At 50.2% G+C, this 19,626-nt stretch overlaps 3 protein-coding genes and 2 long non-coding RNA genes across 18 annotated transcripts; 1 reads left to right on the top strand and 4 right to left on the bottom strand.

Annotated features, from left to right (window-relative positions):
* Positions 1–1,204: 1,204 nt before the first annotated feature.
* On the bottom strand, positions 1,205–6,293 carry LOC109518576 (trithorax group protein osa-like). Of its 4 annotated transcripts, none has more exons than XM_019874516.1 (5): positions 6,223–6,293; positions 5,848–5,909; positions 5,590–5,757; positions 1,345–5,472; positions 1,205–1,268 (listed from the first exon to the last, which is right to left on the bottom strand). In XM_019874516.1, exons 1-4 carry the CDS (start codon positions 6,243–6,245, stop codon positions 1,349–1,351), a joined length of 4,377 nt encoding a protein of 1,458 aa, XP_019730075.1. In that variant the 5' UTR covers positions 6,246–6,293; the 3' UTR covers positions 1,205–1,268; positions 1,345–1,348. The 4 variants fall into 4 exon arrangements, with proteins under 4 accessions (XP_019730075.1, XP_019730077.1, XP_019730076.1 ...); XM_019874518.1 differs by having other exon boundaries at positions 1,345–4,338; positions 4,570–5,757; XM_019874517.1 differs by having other exon boundaries at positions 1,345–4,145; positions 4,335–5,757.
* A 1,191-nt stretch (positions 6,294–7,484) lies between these two features.
* LOC109518598 (D(1)-like dopamine receptor) lies at positions 7,485–8,932 on the bottom strand. The gene has a single exon (XM_019874588.1). It carries the CDS (start codon positions 8,887–8,889, stop codon positions 7,522–7,524), a length of 1,368 nt encoding a protein of 455 aa, XP_019730147.1. The 5' UTR covers positions 8,890–8,932; the 3' UTR covers positions 7,485–7,521.
* Positions 8,933–9,818: 886 nt separating this feature from the next.
* LOC109518585 (serine-rich coiled-coil domain-containing protein 2-like) lies at positions 9,819–19,230 on the top strand. 11 transcript variants are annotated; one of them, XR_002168780.1, is made up of 16 exons: positions 12,607–12,747; positions 14,077–15,081; positions 15,159–15,299; positions 15,372–15,545; positions 15,695–15,768; positions 15,890–16,057; positions 16,184–16,289; positions 16,408–16,510; positions 16,619–16,693; positions 16,812–16,914; positions 17,045–17,113; positions 17,222–17,308; positions 17,383–17,497; positions 17,595–17,700; positions 18,285–18,324; positions 18,832–18,906. XR_002168780.1 is itself a non-coding variant. In XM_019874550.1 (16 exons), exons 1-16 carry the CDS (start codon positions 12,666–12,668, stop codon positions 18,875–18,877), a joined length of 2,505 nt encoding a protein of 834 aa, XP_019730109.1. In that variant the 5' UTR covers positions 12,607–12,665; the 3' UTR covers positions 18,878–19,003. The 11 variants fall into 11 exon arrangements, 10 of the variants coding, with proteins under 10 accessions (XP_019730110.1, XP_019730111.1, XP_019730109.1 ...); XM_019874550.1 differs by having other exon boundaries at positions 17,383–17,508; positions 18,832–19,003; XM_019874551.1 differs by lacking the exons at positions 12,607–12,747; positions 18,285–18,324 and adding an exon at positions 9,819–10,104 and having other exon boundaries at positions 13,951–15,081; positions 17,383–17,508; positions 18,832–19,222.
* On the bottom strand, positions 10,983–14,768 carry LOC109518629 (uncharacterized). Its single transcript, XR_002168787.1, has 2 exons — positions 14,664–14,768; positions 10,983–12,235 (listed from the first exon to the last, which is right to left on the bottom strand). It is a non-coding gene; the product is annotated as an uncharacterized LOC109518629 (long non-coding RNA).
* On the bottom strand, positions 17,154–18,655 carry LOC109518631 (uncharacterized). Its single transcript, XR_002168789.1, has 2 exons — positions 18,548–18,655; positions 17,154–17,263 (listed from the first exon to the last, which is right to left on the bottom strand). It is a non-coding gene; the product is annotated as an uncharacterized LOC109518631 (long non-coding RNA).
* Positions 19,231–19,626: the final 396 nt, after the last annotated feature.

Genomic DNA, 19,626 nt, shown 5'->3' on the forward strand with positions numbered 1-19,626 from the left:
TAAAAAATCTCCAAATGCATTCATTTTACCCATGTCATTTGAACTGTTGAGTACAAAATGGCCAGGAAAGAAAGCATGAAAATTATCTTAAGTCTACATTAGCGTGTCTCAGGAGTAATTTGACAATATTCATTGAAACTGCTGTGAGAATATATTTATTTTTTTACTTATTTTTGTCCGCCTGCGTTTTAGTGAAGTTGTAGCAAACTAAAAGACAGTGACCCCTATGCATGCCAACATAAGATCAAAAGAATGGCTCATCACACACAAGCAAGTAATCATGTGCTCCTGGCTAGTTTGTATCAAGACACAAAGGCAAATTGCAAAGAGATGTCAGTTTTGGAGTGGACCTTCAGATGCTGACAAAATGAAACATCACCGTGACAACCTGACAAAGAGGAGGGAGGGAAAAAAAAAGCAGCTTGAGCAGCTTCAATTCTGTGGTTCTTGGCATACGTAAGCATCACTGTAATAGGGAGCTAAAGGTCTTGATTATATTCATATCCAAGAGCAACAGTAAGAGTTTGAAATCTACACGTGACTCACAAAGCCAGTGCTGGGTTTTTCATCTTGGTACTAATAGGATTGTTTTTTTCCCTTTCAAACGGCGGACTGTCAAACAAAGCATCGACATCCTCGCGTTAGCGACACTTTCCCACTGAAGGGCCACAATCAGAGCCAGCACCACTGATGGTGAGAGCACAAGTGGTCCACTCGGACTCCTTCACGCAGCCTCTCCAGCAATCAGCGACACTTTTAGCAGGCAACAAGCATGCAGAGCTCATCTTGGGAGATAGAGCTACCGCTTTCTCAGACACTTGCTTGTCTGCCTGCCAGAGAGGTTTGTCAACAGTGGACTTTGCTGCCACATCACCTGCCAGGCCTCCACTTTGGCCATAACATTGGAGACATTTTCCAAGTATAAGCTCATGAAATACTCAAACCAGCAAACAGAAATTTGCATGTTTGGCCAAAAAAAAAAAACTGATTGAAAGCAGGATTTGAATAAGTCAGTTTACTAACAGAGCAAAACTGACTTGCTTCAAAGTTTCAGGTTTGTCGGTCGCAATTGTACTTCAATGATGGCGTCAGTAAACAATCATAACTCGAAGTTAAAACTGAAACGCACCACGTCTGTATCTAATGTGAGACAGCAACACCCGTAAACAACTTTACAGATCATTAAAAGACAAGGCAGTCAAATAGTTTAGTTGATTCTTTAGTTTATTAAATCTTATTCAGCAGGGAATCGACGCAGCATGTTCATCCTACAAAAGGGAAGAAGAAAAAAAATGCAAGTTAATACAAGTGACTGTTGAGTGGGGTTTATAAATAAATGTTTACCTCTTTAGACCTTTGGAGATCTTCTCTGGTTGTTTCTCAGGTAGGGAACGTAGGGTTGCTCATCCTTTTGGAAATAATGCATTCTGGAGAATTCTCTGCGCTGTTGCTGATAGCCGTTTCGGTTACGAACAATAGAAGTTGGAAGCTCCTCATCGTCGTAGTCATCATCCTCCTCCTCTGGCAACTCATCAGCAAACACTTGAGATGACAACCAGGGTGCACTGGTTTCCATTGGAAATCGGACCAGATCTTGTCCGGGGTGGCCTGGATGGGAAGTGATCCACTTCAAAGGGCTCCTGTTGGGAACACCGGCAGAGTGATAGCCTTTAAGTCCAGATGTGGCATGAGCGTTGGAATCCACTTGAAGGTATGGCCAGTTGGCAAGGAGACCAACTGGATGAGCAGGAAACTTGTTTTGACTTCTCACTTGTACGCCACCACTTGAAAGTGAACCAGATACTTGTTTGGCCGCACCCTGAGAGGACTGGTGTCCAGAACCGGGAGCTCTTGAGGGTTTGTAGTTTGACGATGGATTATTGATTTGCCCATATGCCGCCCAACCGGAGCCCAGCTTTGCACCTGAAACAGATCCTGCACCCCAGTTTCCAGCGTCAGCAGGAAGACTTACATGAGCACCAACAGGAGAGGGTACAGGAGCAACTGAGGGGTTGAAACCGGGTGACCAATAGCGGGCCGAGCTGTACGATGTCCATTTCGGGTGCTGGTTGCCACCTGGATTCGCTGCAGGCTCGCCCTTACTGATGGACGGTCCGACTAGAACTCCAACGCCACTTGGTGCTTTGTTGGCAGGAGTTGCAGGCTGCTTGGCACCTGGAAGGGCTTCAGGTTGCTCATTACCAGTGCCACTTGGTTTGTAGCTGGACGGTAGATTCAATTGACTGTACGCGGCCCAATTTTGGTGCAGGTTACCATCTGGATGTGGTGCTGGTTGGCCGTTACCAGTGTGACCTTTGGCGCCACCAGTTGAGTGTGCTAGATTGGCTTCAGAGAATGCATGTTGTCCTTTGCCGGCAGGTGCAGCTACTTTCACCCAACCAGGAGTCTGCCCCATCCCAGTGCCAGAAGTGTACACTGCCCAACTTTGTTGCAGGTTGCCACCAGGATGAGATGCCAGTTGCCCTGTCACAGTGCTGGGAGGAGAAACCACAGGAGAAGCTGGTGGATGATAGACTTGACTGTATGCGGTCCAATGTGGGGGGAGGTTGCCACCTGCATTTAATACCGGTTGCCTCTTTACAGTGTCAACACCAGTTGAGGGTTTAAAGGTGGAAGGTCGCACAACAACCGGACTGTACATTGCCCAACCTTTATGCAGTTTGCCATACAGTTTAGCTGAAGGTTGGTCCTTTCCGGGCACAGAACTCTCAGAAGCAGCTGGCTCATACATTGGATGGCCTAATATCCAACTTTGAGGTTGGTTTCCATCCACAATGGTTTGCCTCCTTCCGGGATCAAGAGGACTCACTTTAACAGGAACAGCAGGAACCTCTGGAGCTGTTGGAAATTCAGAGTCAGAAGATGACAAGTAACCTGGATTGAAGATTGCCCAATTTGGAGGCAGGCTGGCAACTGGATTCACTGTTCTTTGCCCCTTCACAGGATCAACTTGCCTTAGACCGGTTTCATGCTTGGAGCTGGAAGGTTGCACCTCAACTGAACTGTATGCTGCCCAACTTTGTTGCGGGGTGCCAACAGGATTAAATGCCGGCTGCCCTCTCACAATGTCCAGAGACGTTTGTGGATGACTGACTTGACTGTATGCTGCCCAGTTTGGGAGCAGATCAGCTGTGTTTACGACTGGCTGCTGCTTCACACCACCAGCTGAGGGTTTGTAGTTTGGCGGATGCACATGACCTGAACTGTACACGGCCCAACTTTTGGGCAGGTTGTCACCGGGATTTGCTGCAGGCTGTCCCTTTGACGTGACGGGGGTCTCGGGGGCAGTTGGGGATTCAAAGCCAGAAGAAGTAAATACTGGATTGAACAATGCCCAACTTGGAAGCAGGCTGTCAGCTGGATTCACTGCGGATTGCCCCTTTGCAAGGTTAACTTTCACTGAACCAGTTGCAGGTTTCACATTAACTGGACTGTAGTCAACCCAACCTGTGGGTAGATTGCCACTTTGAATAGATGCTTGCTGGCCTTTAACAATGCTGTGAGAACTCCCTTTTACACCACCGGGAGGAACCAGAGGAGCGGTTAACGGCTCATAGACTTGACTGTACGCCGCCCAACTTGGGTGCAGGTCGGCACTCGGACTAGGTGCTGGCTGCCCTTTGACAACTCCGCCAGTTGTCGGTTTGGAGCTGGGGGGTTGCGCTTCAACTGAACCGTATGCTGTCCAACTTTGCTCCAGGGTGGCACCAGGATGAGATGTCTGCTGCCCTTTCACAGTGCCAGGAAGAACCACAAGACCAGTTGGTGGATAGGTTTCACGATATGCTGCCCAGTTTTGTTGCAGGGTGCCACCAGGATGAGATGCTGGCTGCACTTTCACAGGGCCAGGAGCAGTTGGTTTGGAACTGGACTGTGGATAGACTTTACTATATGCTGCCCAGTTTTGTTGCATGGTGCGACGAGGATGAGATGCCCACTGTCCTTTCACAGGGCCAGGAGGGGTTGCTGGTTTGAAACTGGACGGTGGATAGACTTCACTGTATGCTGCCCAACTTTGTTGCAGGTGGTCACCTGGACTCGATGCTGACGGGTCTTTGACAAGTACGCCAGTGGCCGGTTTGGAGCTGGAAGGTTGGGCTTCAACTGAACCGTATGCTGTCCAACTTTTTTGCATCGTGCCACCAGGAGCAGTTTGTGGTTTGAAAATTGACGGTGGATGGACTTCGCTGTATGCTGCCCAACTTTGTTGCAGGTGGTCACCTGGACTCGATGCTGACGGGTCTTTGACAAGTACGCCAGTGGCCGGTTTGGAGCTGGAAGGTTGGGCTTCAACTGAACCGTATGCTGTCCAACTTTTTTGCATCAGGCCACCAGGATGAAATGTCTGCTGCCCTTTCACAGGGCCAGGAGGAACCACAGGGGCAGTTGGTGGTTTGAAACTGGATGGTGGGTAGACTTCACTGTATGCTGCCCAACTTTGTTGCTGGGTGCCACCGGATTGAGATGCCTGCTGCCCTTTTCCAGTGCTAGGCGCAACCACAGGACCAGTTGGTGGATAGACTTCACTGTATGCTGACCAACCTTCTTGTTGCAGGTGGTCGCCTGGACTAGACGCTGGCTGCCCTTTGACAAGTCCGCCAGTTGCTGGTTTGGAGCTGGAAGGTTGGGCTTCAACTGAACCGTATGCTGTCCAACTTTTTTGCATCGTGCCACTAGGATGAGATGCCTGCTGTCCCTTGACTGTGTTAACGCCACTTGTGGAGGGTTTGTAACTAGGAGGTTGCACATAAACTGGACTGTACACTTGCCAACCTTTAAGATAGCCACCTGGATTAGCTGCAGGCTGTTCCTTTGCTGTGACAGGGCTCTCTGGAGCAGTTGGGGATTCATAGCCAGAAGATGTAAATACTTGATTGAACAATGCCCAACTTGGGGGCAGGTTTCCAACCAAATTGGCTTGAGCTTGCTCCTTCCCTTTACCAGGAAGACTCCCTTTTACACCACCAGAAGGAACCTCTGGAGCAGTTGATTCATAGGTTGAAGACTGCATGTATACTGGATTGAATGGCCAATTTGAGGGCACGCCTGCAGCTGGAGTCTCCATTACTTGCCCTAAACTTGCTGGTCGTTTGTGGCCAGAAGGTTGCACATCAATTGGATGGTACGCTGCCCAACCTATATTTGCTTGAGGATTACTTACTTTGACACCACCAGACAGGGGCAAAGAAGCAGTTGGGGGTTCATAGCTGGAGGGCGGCTGATAAACCGAAATGTATTCTGCCCAACTTGGGAGAAGGTTGCCACCTCCATTCACTGCTGGCTGCCCCTTAACAGCATCTAATTTGAGCCCACCGGTTGAGGTCCTGTCGCCGGAAGATTGCAATACCCAACTTCGGTGCCGCTGGACACCTGGATTAGCCATGCCGACTTGGTCCTCGGGATTTGAGGGTCTGTAGCTGGATGTCTGATCATAAAGTGCCCATCTTGAACCTGAACCGGGAGCATTGGCATACTTGTTAGCGGGGGGCGCAGGAGCACTTGAAGGCTTGTCGGAATTGCCCGCATAGGCCACAAAGCGCTGGTTCGCATAGCCCGAGGACACCACACCTGGAGTTGAGGGGCTGGATGGGGACTGGCTTTCAGGGGTGGGGTCGGAATCCTGGACTGCAGAGTACACTTTTGAATGTTGCTTCTGCAGGGTCATGAGGGATGGGCGCAGGCCTTCAGTTGGCAGTGCAGGCCCGGCGCTTGACTTGTATAGAGGCCTGGGGTGGTCTGCAGGGAAGGAAAAAAAAAAAAAAATCTATAAAAGTCTGATACTGCAGCAAGTTTTGAACTATAAGCCACATTTGATTGGGCACTTACACTTGTGTTCCACAGGGACATTTGCAGCATTGGTGAATAACAGCAAGCAGATCCAAGAAAACCTGCACGATACAAACAAGTCAAACGTCTGCATAACATGAGCAACGTCCTCAAATTGCTGGAGGAAATAAAAGCCAACAAATAGTCATTCATCTATGCCAGCAATAGTGACAAGGAGCCGTTTTGAGAACTTGCTTGATGCAGAGCGGCATGTTAAATGCCCCAAGGTAACCATGTACGATATTAACAAAGCTCTACATGAATGGAAAGAGGTGATTTCTGCTTTCTGACATCTCGTGCAAAAGGCACAACTCAAAAATGCTTGTGAGAATTCACAAAAAAAAATAAATAAATTAAAAAAAAAAGCCAACTTACATTGCAGCGAGTCCTGGCCCCATGTCCGAAACCCGGGGAGCCGAGACTCTGCACAACAGGAGACGAGACGGGAAGCATGTGCATGAACGGCAGCAGACGCTTGCTGCTTAAATACTGCTCACGCCACTCGTCAGCCGCCATCGCTCGCACCTGCGCCACACTCAGGAGGAGGCACACCTGTTCCCGCTCGCCTCGAACACCGAGTCACAAGTTGCAAGACTGCAGCTTGATACAATCACACAAAAAGAAAACAAAACCAAAAAAATATTTGGGATTTGGCTGATGATCAAATAATTATTTGATCATTCCAACAATAATTCCCAACAGAAATTGGAGTCACTAGTGAACTACATGTAGTCCACTATATCAAAATACTTTCACTTTATGTTGTGTTAGGTCGTGTGTGCGTGTGTGTGTGTGTGTGTGTGTGTGTGTGTGTGTGTGTGTGTGTGTGTGTGTGTGTGTGTGTGTGTGCGCGCGCGTCACAAAGTCACTTTGAAAGGACACAAGCAAGCTTTTGAGGCATATAAAAAGGAAGACGCACATCCACACACACACTTGTGTCCACATGCACACATGAGAGGGGGGGAGAGGGTCAAAGGTCAGGCAGGCCAGCCGCCCGCAGGCCTTCAACGCTTTCACTTTCATCTTCGGTGCCGCTTTCATGGGCTCGTCGCTGGATGGCTGCAAGCCGGAAAACGTGTTCAACAAACACTTTAAAACAAACAAACAATTCTTTAGTAGGACTACATTTATTATATATTATTGTGATCGCATTATTATTAGTGCGTGTGTGTGTGTGTGTGTGTGTGTGTGTGTGTGTGTGTGTGTGTGTGCGCGCGCGTCTCAAAGTCACTTTGAAAGGACACAAGCAAGCTTTTGAGGCATATAAAAAGGAAGACGCACATCCACACACACACTTGTGTCCACATGCACACATGAGAGGGGGGGAGAGGGTCAAAGGTCAGGCAGGCCAGCCGCCCGCAGGCCTTCAACGCTTTCACTTTCATCTTCGGTGCCGCTTTCATGGGCTCGTCGCTGGATGGCTGCAAGCCGGAAAACGTGTTCAACAAACACTTTAAAACAAACAAACAATTCTTTAGTAGGACTACATTTATTATATATTATTGTGATCGCATTATTATTATTATGGAAAGATGACAAGAGAAAAAAAACAAAGGCAGATTTGGAAGCAGCGGGAAAAAAAGTAATCTAGAAAAATGTACTTGAATCTCTGATTCAAAAAAATGAGTACATGGAAATCGTTGTCAATGAAGCTCGGTTGCAACGAATCCTCCCTCACATGTCCTGCACGTGACCCGGGACGGCGTAGGGGTCGGCGTAGGGGTCACCGAAGGGTGTCACGTCCAACGAGATGTCGGCCTCGCACCGACTCTGCAGGGCGGCAGCCAGCAGGGGGTCGGCAGGGTTCCGAGAATCGTCGGACACCAGCGACACTTGGTCAAAGTTGCGCTGGGGGCCGGCAGGCGCGACGGCGGCGGCCTCCTTGTGCAGCGTGGTGTCGTGGTGGTAGGACACCAGCTCGTTGCTGAAGTCCACGGCCTCCACGGCCGAGCTGGCGCACAGGCGGTTGCAGCCCAGGATGGTGGAGAAGGCCTTGCGGAAGTCGGCGTTGAAGGCGTAAATGACCGGGTTGAGCGACGAGTTGGCCCAGCCGAACCACACGAAGATGCTGAAGGTGGTGTCGCTGACGCAGGGCGGCGCGCCGGGCGCATCCGCGGCCTGGCAGAAGGGCACCACGCAGTTGAGCACGAAGAAGGGCAGCCAGCAGAAGACGAACACCCCCATGATGATGGACAGCGTCTTCAACACTTTGGTCTCCCGCTTGAAGGAACTTTTCAGCGCGCTCTCGTCCTGCGCCGAGGCCCGCGCGCGAGGGGCCGGCGCGGCGGCGGGTGCGCGCTCCAGCGAGGAGATTCGACGGATTTGCGTCTGCGCGATGCGGAAGATACGCGTGTACGTGCCCACCATGATGAGTACGGGGATGTAGAAGCTAATGAGCGACGAGGCGATGGCGTACGTGCGGTTCAGGCTGGCGTTGCAGTCGTCCTGCGGCTGACGTCGCTGATCCGCGGTGGCGCCCGTGGCGTTGAGGGCGCGCGCGTCTCGGTGCCAGTTGAGCTGCACGGGGATGAAGGAGATGAGGATGGATAGCGTCCACGCCACGCCGATCATGACGAATGCGAAGCGGCGCGTCATCTTGCGCTCGTAGCGGAAGGGGCTGGAGATGGCCCAGTAGCGGTCCATGCTGATGATGCACAGATTGAGGATGGACGCCGTGGAGCACATGATGTCGAAGGCCACCCACGTGTCGCAGAAGCGGCCGAAGAGCCACGCGCCGGCCACCTCGGACACGGCGCGCCAGGGCATGACCAGAACGGCCACGAACAGGTCGGACACGGCCAGCGAGATGACGAAAGAGTTGGTGACTTTGGAGCGCAGGTGGCGGAATTTGACCACGGCGGCGCACACCAGCGTGTTCCCCAGCAGCGTGGACACGATCAGGGCGCACAGGACGAAGCCGGTCAGCGCACGAGCCAAGCTCACGTCTCCGGGGGCGCCCGCGGGGGCGTCGTGGCCCCGCTCCCACGACGCTTCGCCCGCCGTGGTCGCTGGCCACTGGCTGCGCGCGTCCCAGGTGGCCATGGCTTGCTCGTCTGTGCCATCGGTGGCTGCTGCTGTGAGGCTCCGTGCGCCCCCACGTTAGGGCTCCCCAACCCAACACCACTCCCGCCCCTCCGCGCGTGTTTTACATTTTCCTTCACACGCATTCGCGGATGACAAATTGCAGAGCATCGAATCTCATCCGAGTGTTATTTGCAATCCGTTCGTCAAGTCGGTGACTTTAACTGTTGACGAAGTGGTGCAGGACAGTAAACGGCGCTCGCCTGTGCCATAGCCCCACGAGAAATGTGTGTGGGGCCCTTTTACGCCGCTCCAGCATTTCATATCACATTACAAAAAATATACTGACTTTATTTTCTCAGTTTCTCTTTAGGGCTGTTGGGGGAAACAAAAAAATCCTCGAGCCGTGCCCGATGCTGCCCCCCAGTGGACAGAGCAACACAGCACAGCACCTGAAGGTCATCACTACTTCCTCGAAAGCAGTTTACATCAAACTCACACTGACACTTCGTTTGGATGTTAATGATGTCGTTTAGAAGGATATATGAAGGATCTTCTCTTCAGAAGCTGTCGCTGAAGTAGATATAATGCGCACAGACACACATATCAAAGGCACCCGAACAAAATACACTTTTAGGACATGAATACAGAAGTACAGAGCGAGTCATGAAGCAATTGAAGCTGACCACAAGTAGGTGATACTGATCAACAATGCACGTGACGAATCGAAATTAAATCTCATACTACATATACTTTTGTCTGTTCTTTGATGCCTACTACACATTTGCATTTTAACGTTGGACATGATGATGGCACTTAGATGGAGAGTATTTTTCTGACGTGTCACTCGGTTTAAAAAGTTTGAGGAGGACTCAAAGTCCCTTTCGTTGTGTTAGCTTTTAATATGAAATGCCGCCACTTCCGGCGCGGCGAGCCCGGCGTTCTGTTCTCTCAGCTGACGACACTGTCAGATGTTCAGCGGGCATGCGCACTCGTGTGAGCCTGCGCGTGCGTGAATGATTCAGCAGGCAGCTGGGCAGCGATGTGACGTCAGGCCTCCGTGAAATGAAACCCGACGGCATCCGCCGCAAATTCACCTGCTTTGTCCTCGTCGCGGAACACCGCCGAGGAGTGACGTCAGAGGGCTGCAAGCTCAGGAAGGAAGCAAAAAGATATCGTCGTCCTCCGCGTCGCCATTTCCGCATTTTCACGCCCGGTGCTGCCTGCTCACCACAGGTGAGTCCCCCACCCGCGCCCGTCTCTATCACACACATCGCTTACAAAATGATTTGCAACATAAATATATGACGATCGACATACGTGCCGATTAAAAGGAAGCGCGTCCATCACAAGGATCATCTGGTACATGTCACGTTTGATAGGCTCCAACGCGCTCAAGCGGCGTGGAACCTTTCATTGGGCCAAATAGTCAAACGGGGTTCTGAATGGGGAGCGCTCAAGACAAGGAGCATCTTCGTAACCAATGATCACGTCGTTTTTGCCAAGTGTTCCATTTCAAAACATAATGCAAGTGAAAGGCATGGGGGTGATGTTGTGGTTCAGAATCGGTTTCGTCCGATGGGCTGAGAGAGGGGGGCCTTCATTCAACTGGCCCAAAAGCCGATGGGGTTCTGAATTACAGTACACGGCAATCAGGTTTGACAACACTCAAAGACACAAGAAAAGCTTCCTCATGGCAATGTTGACATGGTGTATGTTAAGCCTCTCAAGAGTACACGGCAATCAGGTTTGACAACACTCATAAAGACACAAGAAAAGCTTCCTCGTGGCAATGTTGACATGGTGTATGTTAAGCCTCTCAAAAAACAAACAAACAGAAAATCAAATACAAGTGATGGATCAGAACCGGCTTCATTCACTGGGTCTATAAACAGCGGCCTTAAAGTGACCAAAACGCCAATGGAGTTCTGCACGGGCGCAGACGTTTGACAACACCCATTATTATGTTAAACTGCTTCCTTAAAGACATAATCTAATTAAAAGCACAAACAATGCTTTGTGATGCTTTGCATTGGAACCGGTTTCGACCGACATGTGTGTGAACATGCTGAGAGATGTTGCCTTTAATTGGCCAAAGTCATTTGAAACAGCCACACTGTGATAGCATTCATTTCAAAAGTCTGATGCAATTTTAGGCTTTTCATATGTGACTGTGACTAAACTTTAATATTAGTCACGCAAACCAATAATAGACAAGGGGAGGAAAAACATTCCCTGATATTAAGCTTGACTTGATGCATTACTTATTATGTAACGTGTAATGACTGGCAAATCATTTTTTGGAACATAAGAGGTGCTACTAAAATAATGCATGGCGGCATCGTCTGAGTGTAATTCAATGAAACGCAAGCGAGTGAGCCTGTGGAGCCAACGTAAACAGGAAGTGGACGGGGGTAAGGCGGTTCCTTGTTGTAGAACCTTTGCCCCGTATCCACCAGAAGCGAGATGTTTGGACCTCCGGCGTTGTGAGGAGACAGAGTGTCTTTGTTTTGCATCAGTGACACTGCTAGCGGGGTTCCACAAAAAGATCCCCCCCCCCCTCCCCCCAACCCCTTCGCTATTGAATCCTTCCCAGTACAACAGAGAAGTTATCCGATGCCAGGTTGCCATGACGCCGGCGGTAACATTCTTGTCGCCGAGTCGTTACTTGGAAGTCGTTCTCCCATTCCCACCTTCCCAATTGGCACAAATTGGCTTTTTCATTTTTTAAAATTTAGACAAAAGGAGTGCTTTGCCGCCATCTTGTGATATCGAGGGAATTCTAAAGATTTTTAGCGCAGGGTGGGCGCGTCAATTTGTGAACTTTGTTCATGGGGATTCAGGGATGACAGCCCCTGTGTGAAAGGTCAAAAAAAAAAAAAAAATCAAGCAGATTTTTGTCATGCACACTAAGGTGGCGATCGTTGATTCAACACCCATGAAACTATGACATCATTGTTTTCAACAAGCTGTGTGGACTTATGCACTCCTCGCTGTCCACGCCGCGGCAGCCTCGCCCGTCCCCGCCCCTCGATTCGTTCATCCAATCACATTCCGATAGCCTCTTCCACTTATCAGTGCACCTTTGAGCTCAAATTGTCGCGATGTGGAGGTACCGTCGTGTAAAGGCTTGAAAGGCGCTTGCTCACGGGGACAGGTGTGGGGGTTATCGTGGTCGTCAAGCCGGCTGGACCCGGAAGCTCCTCCCACTTTCCTTGGTGCTGTCATGTAAAGCGCCAGCGCAGCCACAACTTGATGCATTCGGCCTGCGAGCCGGCCTCCTTTGGATTGTTTTCAGCTGGCTGGCCGGACAAATGGAGCATGAAGACATTGTTGATGGATGCTGAGCAGGAACCATGTGACCTCACTGAGGAAGGGGGCGGGATGGGGGGTGAGAGAGATGAAGACACAAATGAAAATGTGTGAGGCTGCATTGAGTAATAGAAGAGTTAGAACTGATTGATTTATTGAACGTTCATAACTAACTCCCCAAGTGCCCTTCACCCTTAGCTGTGATGTCACCTTAGCGACGCAACGTCATGCTAACGCCTGGTTACGGTGCCGCTGTCCTCCCGCACTTGGATGTTTTGAGTCAGCATGTTGCTGCTCCTGCTGCTCCCACCCCCCAGGAACAAACTCGCACATGTGGATTACGGGTGCGCTTATGTAAGTGCACCTTCTATCAGATGACTCCTTTTCCTCCCCGAGGAGCTTCAGGAAGCTTCAATAAAAGCGCCACTTATCTTCCTCCTCCCTCTCAGATGTTGGCTAGCGGGGGCAGTTAGCTGCTGGCCGCGATGTGTGCTTGGCTTAGCGACCATCTAAAAGTGGATTTTAGTTTCTCGTCGGCTCTGCGGAACACTTTCCGTGCCTGCGCAGGTAAATTTTGTGTTTTGATTTTGTACGTGCCCGTAAATCATATTTCTAAATGAGTGATTTTTTTTCAAGAATGCTAAAAATTAAATTTGAAACTCCAACATGAAAAATGTTAAATCGAAACAGTCCATATTCAAATCAGAGTATTTATTTTTTTTCAATATTGCTAAACAATTACATTGGAGTAAATATTAAAACTACTTAGAGTAACTAGTTAAACAAGAGTTAACTATCTATAAATGAGAGTAAAACATCAGAGTAAATGTTCTATAAGATTGAAAAAAGCAAAGTTTAAATTCTTCAATGACGGTGAGTCAGATTGAAAAGAGGGTCCATACTTCTACTTTACGCAACAGCAAATTTTAAACAAGGAAATAAATCACATTCAAACCGTATCGATGACGCTATTGCGAGAATGCGTTCAGGCTGAAGATTCACATTGATGTTATTTAAAGTTTGTCAGCATGTTTTTGTTTTTCCTTTTGGCCAAGTTTCGTTTGAGGCAAAGTCAAAAGGATGACATCGTTTTCAAATGGAACCTCAGGGAACGTCACCCGGCGCCTGGTCTGGCCTCTCCCCCGCCTGGGGCTGTTACATGCGTGCGCACGGGTGCGCGCGCGTGTGTCTACAGGGTGTGTCTGTTCCACAGTTAACACCAGCGGCCGTTTTATGATGCGTTTGTGTTTAGACAACACACTGAGGCGTGTGTCACAAGGCGGCAGCCAACCAGAAAGTATCACTAAAGCTCGACTCTGTCGGTGGAAGCGGGGCTGGTCACGTGACAGGGTTTTTCCTGACTCAAATTAATACAAAGGTGCTAACATTGGACGCAACTAAGACGACGTATTTTATTGTTCTTTAATGTGGACTTTTTCTGACAAAGTATAACGACTGGAACCTTGTCCACCGTACAAAAATACCCACAGGCATGGATTCTTTATCCTCTTAAAAAAAAAAAAAAAACAGATTATTACATTTTAGCTGGCATTTGTTTCACCATGAAATTTCCATTTTGTTTCTCTATGCATTGTACTGCCCCCTTGTGGACAAGGTTAGCAGCAGAAAGACCATGCACGTTGAAAGAAATTTTGACTTTTGAGTCTGGTCATGTAACCAATTCCAGTATTGAGTCAGGGCTACATTGTGCTAAAATAAGTTTAAGTGTGTTTAAAGCGAAATTATTTTCTGGTCTTTCTTCTATCGCAGATCGGAACCACCCTTCACCGTATGCTGGAAAAATCTTGCATGGTCCCAACACACCCGCTGCGGTGTGAAGTCGTGAATAATTTACAGAGGCCGACATCTTATCGCCGTCTTTTGTTTGGCCCTCAGCTCCTCGTCTTCCTGAATCACATTGTTGTCGTCTGATGTCCGCCCCCGCCATGCCCACCCCGGTGTCCAGACTGCCTAAATTTGGCTCGTGGTCCAAAAGTTCGAGCCCGACGGCGACTGCCGGGGCCGCTTCGCACGTCTTCCCCACCGCGCGGCTCCCCGGCGGCTTCTACCACCACCCCGGGCCCGCGGTGTGCAACGGCAACGCGAACGAACCGGCACCCTCGTCGAGGCGGATTGGAACCATCCGCACGCCTGCTGAAGATTCCACTAAATGGAGGAAAGGCGGGGAAGTGACAGAGGGAGGGGATCACAATGACACCGCCCAACAGGACAAGGATGCGCAGAGGTCTGCAGCGGACCCAAAGATGCTGGATAAATCATTTTCTGGTCATAAAACTGGACTTCCTGTCCCTAAATCCACTGGACTTCCTGTCCCTAAATCCACTGGACTTCCTGTCCCTAAAACTGGACTTTCTGTCCCTAAAAACAGACTTCCCGTTTCCAAACCCAGGCTAACTGGGTCCAAACAGAACCTTCACGATCTTTCCGGATCCAAACTGCGACCCCCTAAGTGGTCTACTTACTCGGGTTCCACTTTGAGTTCCAGCCCCGGGTCCGGATGTGGTTCTTTGCTGCCAGCTGCCCGCTCTCCCTCCACAGGCAACGTCGGATCGGTGCCGGCCTCGCGCCTCACCACAGGCGACGGGTTCCACCCACGTAGCCTGGAGGTCCGGCGACAGGCGCCCGCCACGGCCACGACCCTGTCTCTCAGCACCAAGCCGGGTCACAAAGAGTCTAGTACCTCCTTTGTCCAAGCCAGGCCTCTCGAGGGTCCCGCTGGTCCGGGCGGGGTGAAGAAGTCCCTCCTTCCGGCACTCAAAGCTAACAACGTCAGCTATAAGCTTTCGCGGCCGGCACTCGCCAAGCATGCCCGGACTGTTGTGGCAGAAGTGAGCCAAGCGAGAGCCAAAACCCCCGAAAGGACGCCAGAAAGCAGTCCAGGTAAGATCAAATATGGTCCGTTATTCTTCATTGATTTCTTGAAAGTCCCCTTCCAAAAGTTGTTGCCCGTTTTCCAGAGCGCACTGTAGGAGCCGCAGCGTCCCAGGTGCAACCTTCCGTCCCGGGGGAGACGGTGGAGGACATGTCCCTGTCGTCCGGCTCATCCGTGGACCACAACCGCGCCAGTCAGGAATACATGGACGACTTTGACGACCTGGGTGAGGAACTGACGCCTCGCCGGTCGGACGGTAGCCAACCGGCACCTCCTCACGGGTCTTTTCGTCTCCTAGGAAACGGCGGCATGGGCGTCCTCGTCCTCGCCACGAACGACGAAGATGACTCTGGCCTGGACAGATCGTGCTCCGGCTTCTGTGAGGAGCAAGTAGCGGGGAATGGCGTTAGTGTAGCGACAGAATTGCACTTCCTGGACAGCACTTTGGACTGGACCCACGGGACGCCCGTCGGTCAGTTCGACTGTCAATCTGTCATTTTTCTCTCTATCCATCCATAGTATCGATATCGCTCTCCATCCACGCATCACATCAGTCTGTGAGTGTGGAGACTATAAAAAAAAGATTAAAAGTCACTTTGAAAATGTTTTGTTTGTCGTCAGGCAATGACGGACCGAACCATCTGACCAGATTCTCCTACCACAGCAGAACCAGTCCATCCGACGATCACGAGCAGGTACAAACTAAAACAAATTTCTCACCTATCATGCCCCCTTGCCCCAACTTCATTTTTATTTATTTATTTTTTAAACAATGAGGTTGTCTTTTTTTTTTTTTTGGTTTATTTGGCCCACCAGGGTGGCTCGTCCCTGGACCTGTCCCCGTCAGACAGCTGCGGTTCCGGGGGCATCTACATGTGGGACGAGGAGGGACTGGAGCCACTGGGGGGCGCCGTCTCACGCACTTCGGTGGACTGTGGGCACGTGCAGCGTGTCGGCAGCTTTGACTCTGACGTCAACAGCAGTGTAAGATGCTCAGGCTAAATGTCGCTTCTTGTTACATTTTGAAATAATCGGTGCAAAAATCTCATGATATTCTTGCGCGCGCGCGCGTGTGTGTGTGTGTGTGTGTGTGTCTCCTCCCCCACCCAGGACGCCCTGACCAATGTGGACTCTTGTGATTTGGACGACGACAATTTGGACGACGATGACCTCATGCTTGACGGAGACTTTCCTGACGACATTTCACTCCACACCGGTGCGCAAACATCAACACTAAGCAGTTGACTTGATCCGACGCAATCAGCAAGTCGGATTTTGGAGCCTCTGATTGGGTGTTTTGACGTGGGGTTGTTTCTTGAAAATCTGAATATTAGCCAGTGTCGCTCACCCAGCAGATGGAGACGGGACGTCCCGCATGGCTGAGTGGAGGAGGCGGCAGCTCTGCTGGGGGACACAGGATGTCCACAGTGACGACAGGTCGGTGACATTCTTTTTTTTTTTCTTTCCCCGCCCCCGATGGGTGGGGTGATGGTCCACTCTGGCTGCCGCGGTAACAAGAGATTCCTGTGCGGTGCCGTCCGTCAGGGAGGCGGGATGCTACGACGAGCAGGACGACACCGGCGTGGACACGGATCTTGCTTTGGATCTTTCTCCTCAAAGGTGACACAGCAACACTTGTTATTCTTTAACAAATAAATAAATCAAATCAAATCATTTGTTGTTTTTTTTTTCCCAACTAGGAAAAGTGTAATTGACAGAATCACTTTTTACCTTGCAGTTCCGCCGCCCTCAGGACTCCCGGTGTGGACATGGAGGACCTGGCTGACGACTGTGGCGCACTCCGCTCACAGCTGGAACTCCTCCGAAGGTTTTTGCTGCAGGTGAGAGCAATATTACTTTATATATATAATATTTTACGAAATGTTTTGTAGTAAAGTCATGCTTTTAGGATTTTGAGTTTTTGATTGTTCTACCCGCAGTACAGCGAATGACTGCTTTCATTTCGTTTAGGACGACGACACGGACGACGACACACTGACCACCGACACGCTCAGTCCCGAAGAGGGCGAACAATCACAGGTCAACCGCACTTTTCGACATGCGCAAAGCAAATGACTACCTTTCGGAATGAAAACTTTGGCCTGTTGCTGGAGCGGCTGGTCTCAACCTGGTTTTGTGCTTGCGCAGGTGGAGGCTCTCTTGCAGGAGGTGCAGCAGCTCAAAGAGGACCTGAGGAGCAAAGAGCGGATCATCTCGGAGCTCACCCTCCAGTTGGTCAGTTTGAATTTTCGGGTTTTGAGAGTTGACCCTTTATTTTGATATATTTATATGTTTGTGTGCGTGTGTAGGCTGTCGCCTCAGCAACCAGCAGGTGTCACTGCCCAACGGACAGGTTGGAGCAACACACACAGACCAATGCGGTGGAGCCAGCTAACGAGAGCGTCGCCTCGCAGACGCCTTGGAGTGAGCGCACGGTACACACACACACACACACATACACAATTGATCATGCCCCCCCCCCCTCCCGCCCCCTAACCTTTGTTTTGCCCGCCTCCCACAGGCTTTTCCTCCCTCCACCTTCCTCTCGCCACCGTGGCAGTACCAACGCTCCAGACCTTACGGGGGTAGGCCCAAACCCAGCATCCCCTCCCACCTTGCTCGAAAAAGTGAGTGGCACCCCCTCCAAAGACCCGCCCCCCCAACCCCTATAAAATGGGACAAACACAAAATGACTCACAAGGAGCTGTTGTAGGCCACAACTCATGTCCAGACACTCACACGAATAACAAAGCAACCAAGCTGACTGAGTGACTCCAGCTCTTAATGTCACTCCAGGCCACACGCCTCTTAAAAGGCACACAGCCAAAACACGACTACGACAGTATCTACAGTCATCATAGTTTACAATACCCGTTTACTTATTTGGCCTTCTATTATGTTCATGTGGGCATGGGTTTTATTTAATTGATATATTAATAATTTTCTTTTATTAAAAACAAAAAAAATATACATTTTAGAGCGGGATTGGAACGCATTAAAGTCAATTTAATTAATTCCAATGAGGAAAAGTGATTTGATGTAAAAGCCAAGATGAAGACGTAAAAAGGGGTCTCGGGCACGTTTGTTGCTTCCACCTCAGTCTGTTTTGATAACACTGATTCAGTCCTCCTTCTGTCCTTTCGCCTTGCTCTGTCCTCTCTCTCTTTCTCTCATCTTTTGCTTCCTCACCTTCACCTCGGCTTCTTATCAGGAGTGGAAACACTCGTGCTGTACTTCAGCGACACGCCCTGGTATGGTTTGCCAACTCCTCCGCACCACATCACACCCCTCAGCATATGCCGCGCGAACTATATGAAAATCCTTTTGTAGCAAACAATGCACTGGATTGCACAAAACCATTTCCTTCACTCGTCACCTTCTCGCAACGTTGCATGTCTTCTCTAACCCCGCCGCACACGCAAGCGCAGGGTGCATGATGAGCGTCTGGCAGTGAAATGTAGGTGGACGCAGTACCTAAGGTGTCCGCCAGGTGTCAGTGAAGACCAGAGAAAGATCTGCTGGTCTCAATTTTTGGAGGCTCCAATGTTCAACTTGGCACGTAGACTGTGTCGATGGCACCTAGAAAAGTTAAATCAGGCAGAATACTGTTAACATTCCCGTGAAAAAGTCAAACTACAAAAGCAAAGTTGTAATTTGAAGAAAACATCTTGCATTGCCCCCTCCAAAAAAAGTTTCCAACTACAAGTTTTGTTATTAAGGAATCGTTTCGTTTTTTTGAGCAATTTTATTTGTTTCAGCCACAGGTACTTCACCGCCCCCACCCGGAAGAGCCGAAACCACTAGCCACCCCGCCAGCAAACAGAAGCTCCGCCCCTCACCCGGCTCAGCACATCCCGCGCCGCCCTCAACGCCGAGGCCGCCGAATCGCCCGCGCTTTGTCGCCTCCGACTCCTCCCGCGTGAGACCGGCGGTCTGACCGCTTCCCAGCATGCGACAGGAAGACGGCGTCGGCAGCTCATCGCATCCTCTCAACTTGAACTCTGCCGGAAGGAAGTTTATTTAATAAGTTAACTTATTTATTGAGCACTGTGACGGCGCTTTACTGTTGCCAGCGCTTTGTTATCGTGGCTTGTGATGGTCGGAAAATATGCAACACGGAATAAAAGACGCGCTGTCCCTTTAAGTGCCGCTTGACACATTGAAGCATATCTTGATATCTGATAGGCGACTACACCGAGCGCACAGAACCGCTCTCGGGATTTGCTTTTATGCGACACCACTCGTGGAACTTCTACAACGAACCTTGGCCGTAGGAGCCAGAGGCGAGACTCCAGGCTCCGTATCCAACTATCTGCAACGCGGCAGTGTGAGCAACGAACTGTGATATAGCGGCGGCGGGACACTGAAGCACCCTCCTGACATTTGGAGAGGGTAACGAGGAGGCGGAGTTTCTAATTGGTTCATTCCTGGCATCTTCCTCAGCCTCATCAGAATCTTCCTCCGCTGCACCCCCCACCTCCCCACACACAGTAATTCACCTGAGAGCAACAGCAGATCAGGTGTAGTAGATAAAGCCGGTTGCCATGGAGACG

This window comes from Hippocampus comes, unplaced genomic scaffold, assembly GCF_001891065.2.
Source record: "Hippocampus comes isolate QL1 unplaced genomic scaffold, H_comes_QL1_v1.1 scaffold279, whole genome shotgun sequence".
NCBI lineage: Eukaryota > Metazoa > Chordata > Actinopteri > Syngnathiformes > Syngnathidae > Hippocampus > Hippocampus comes.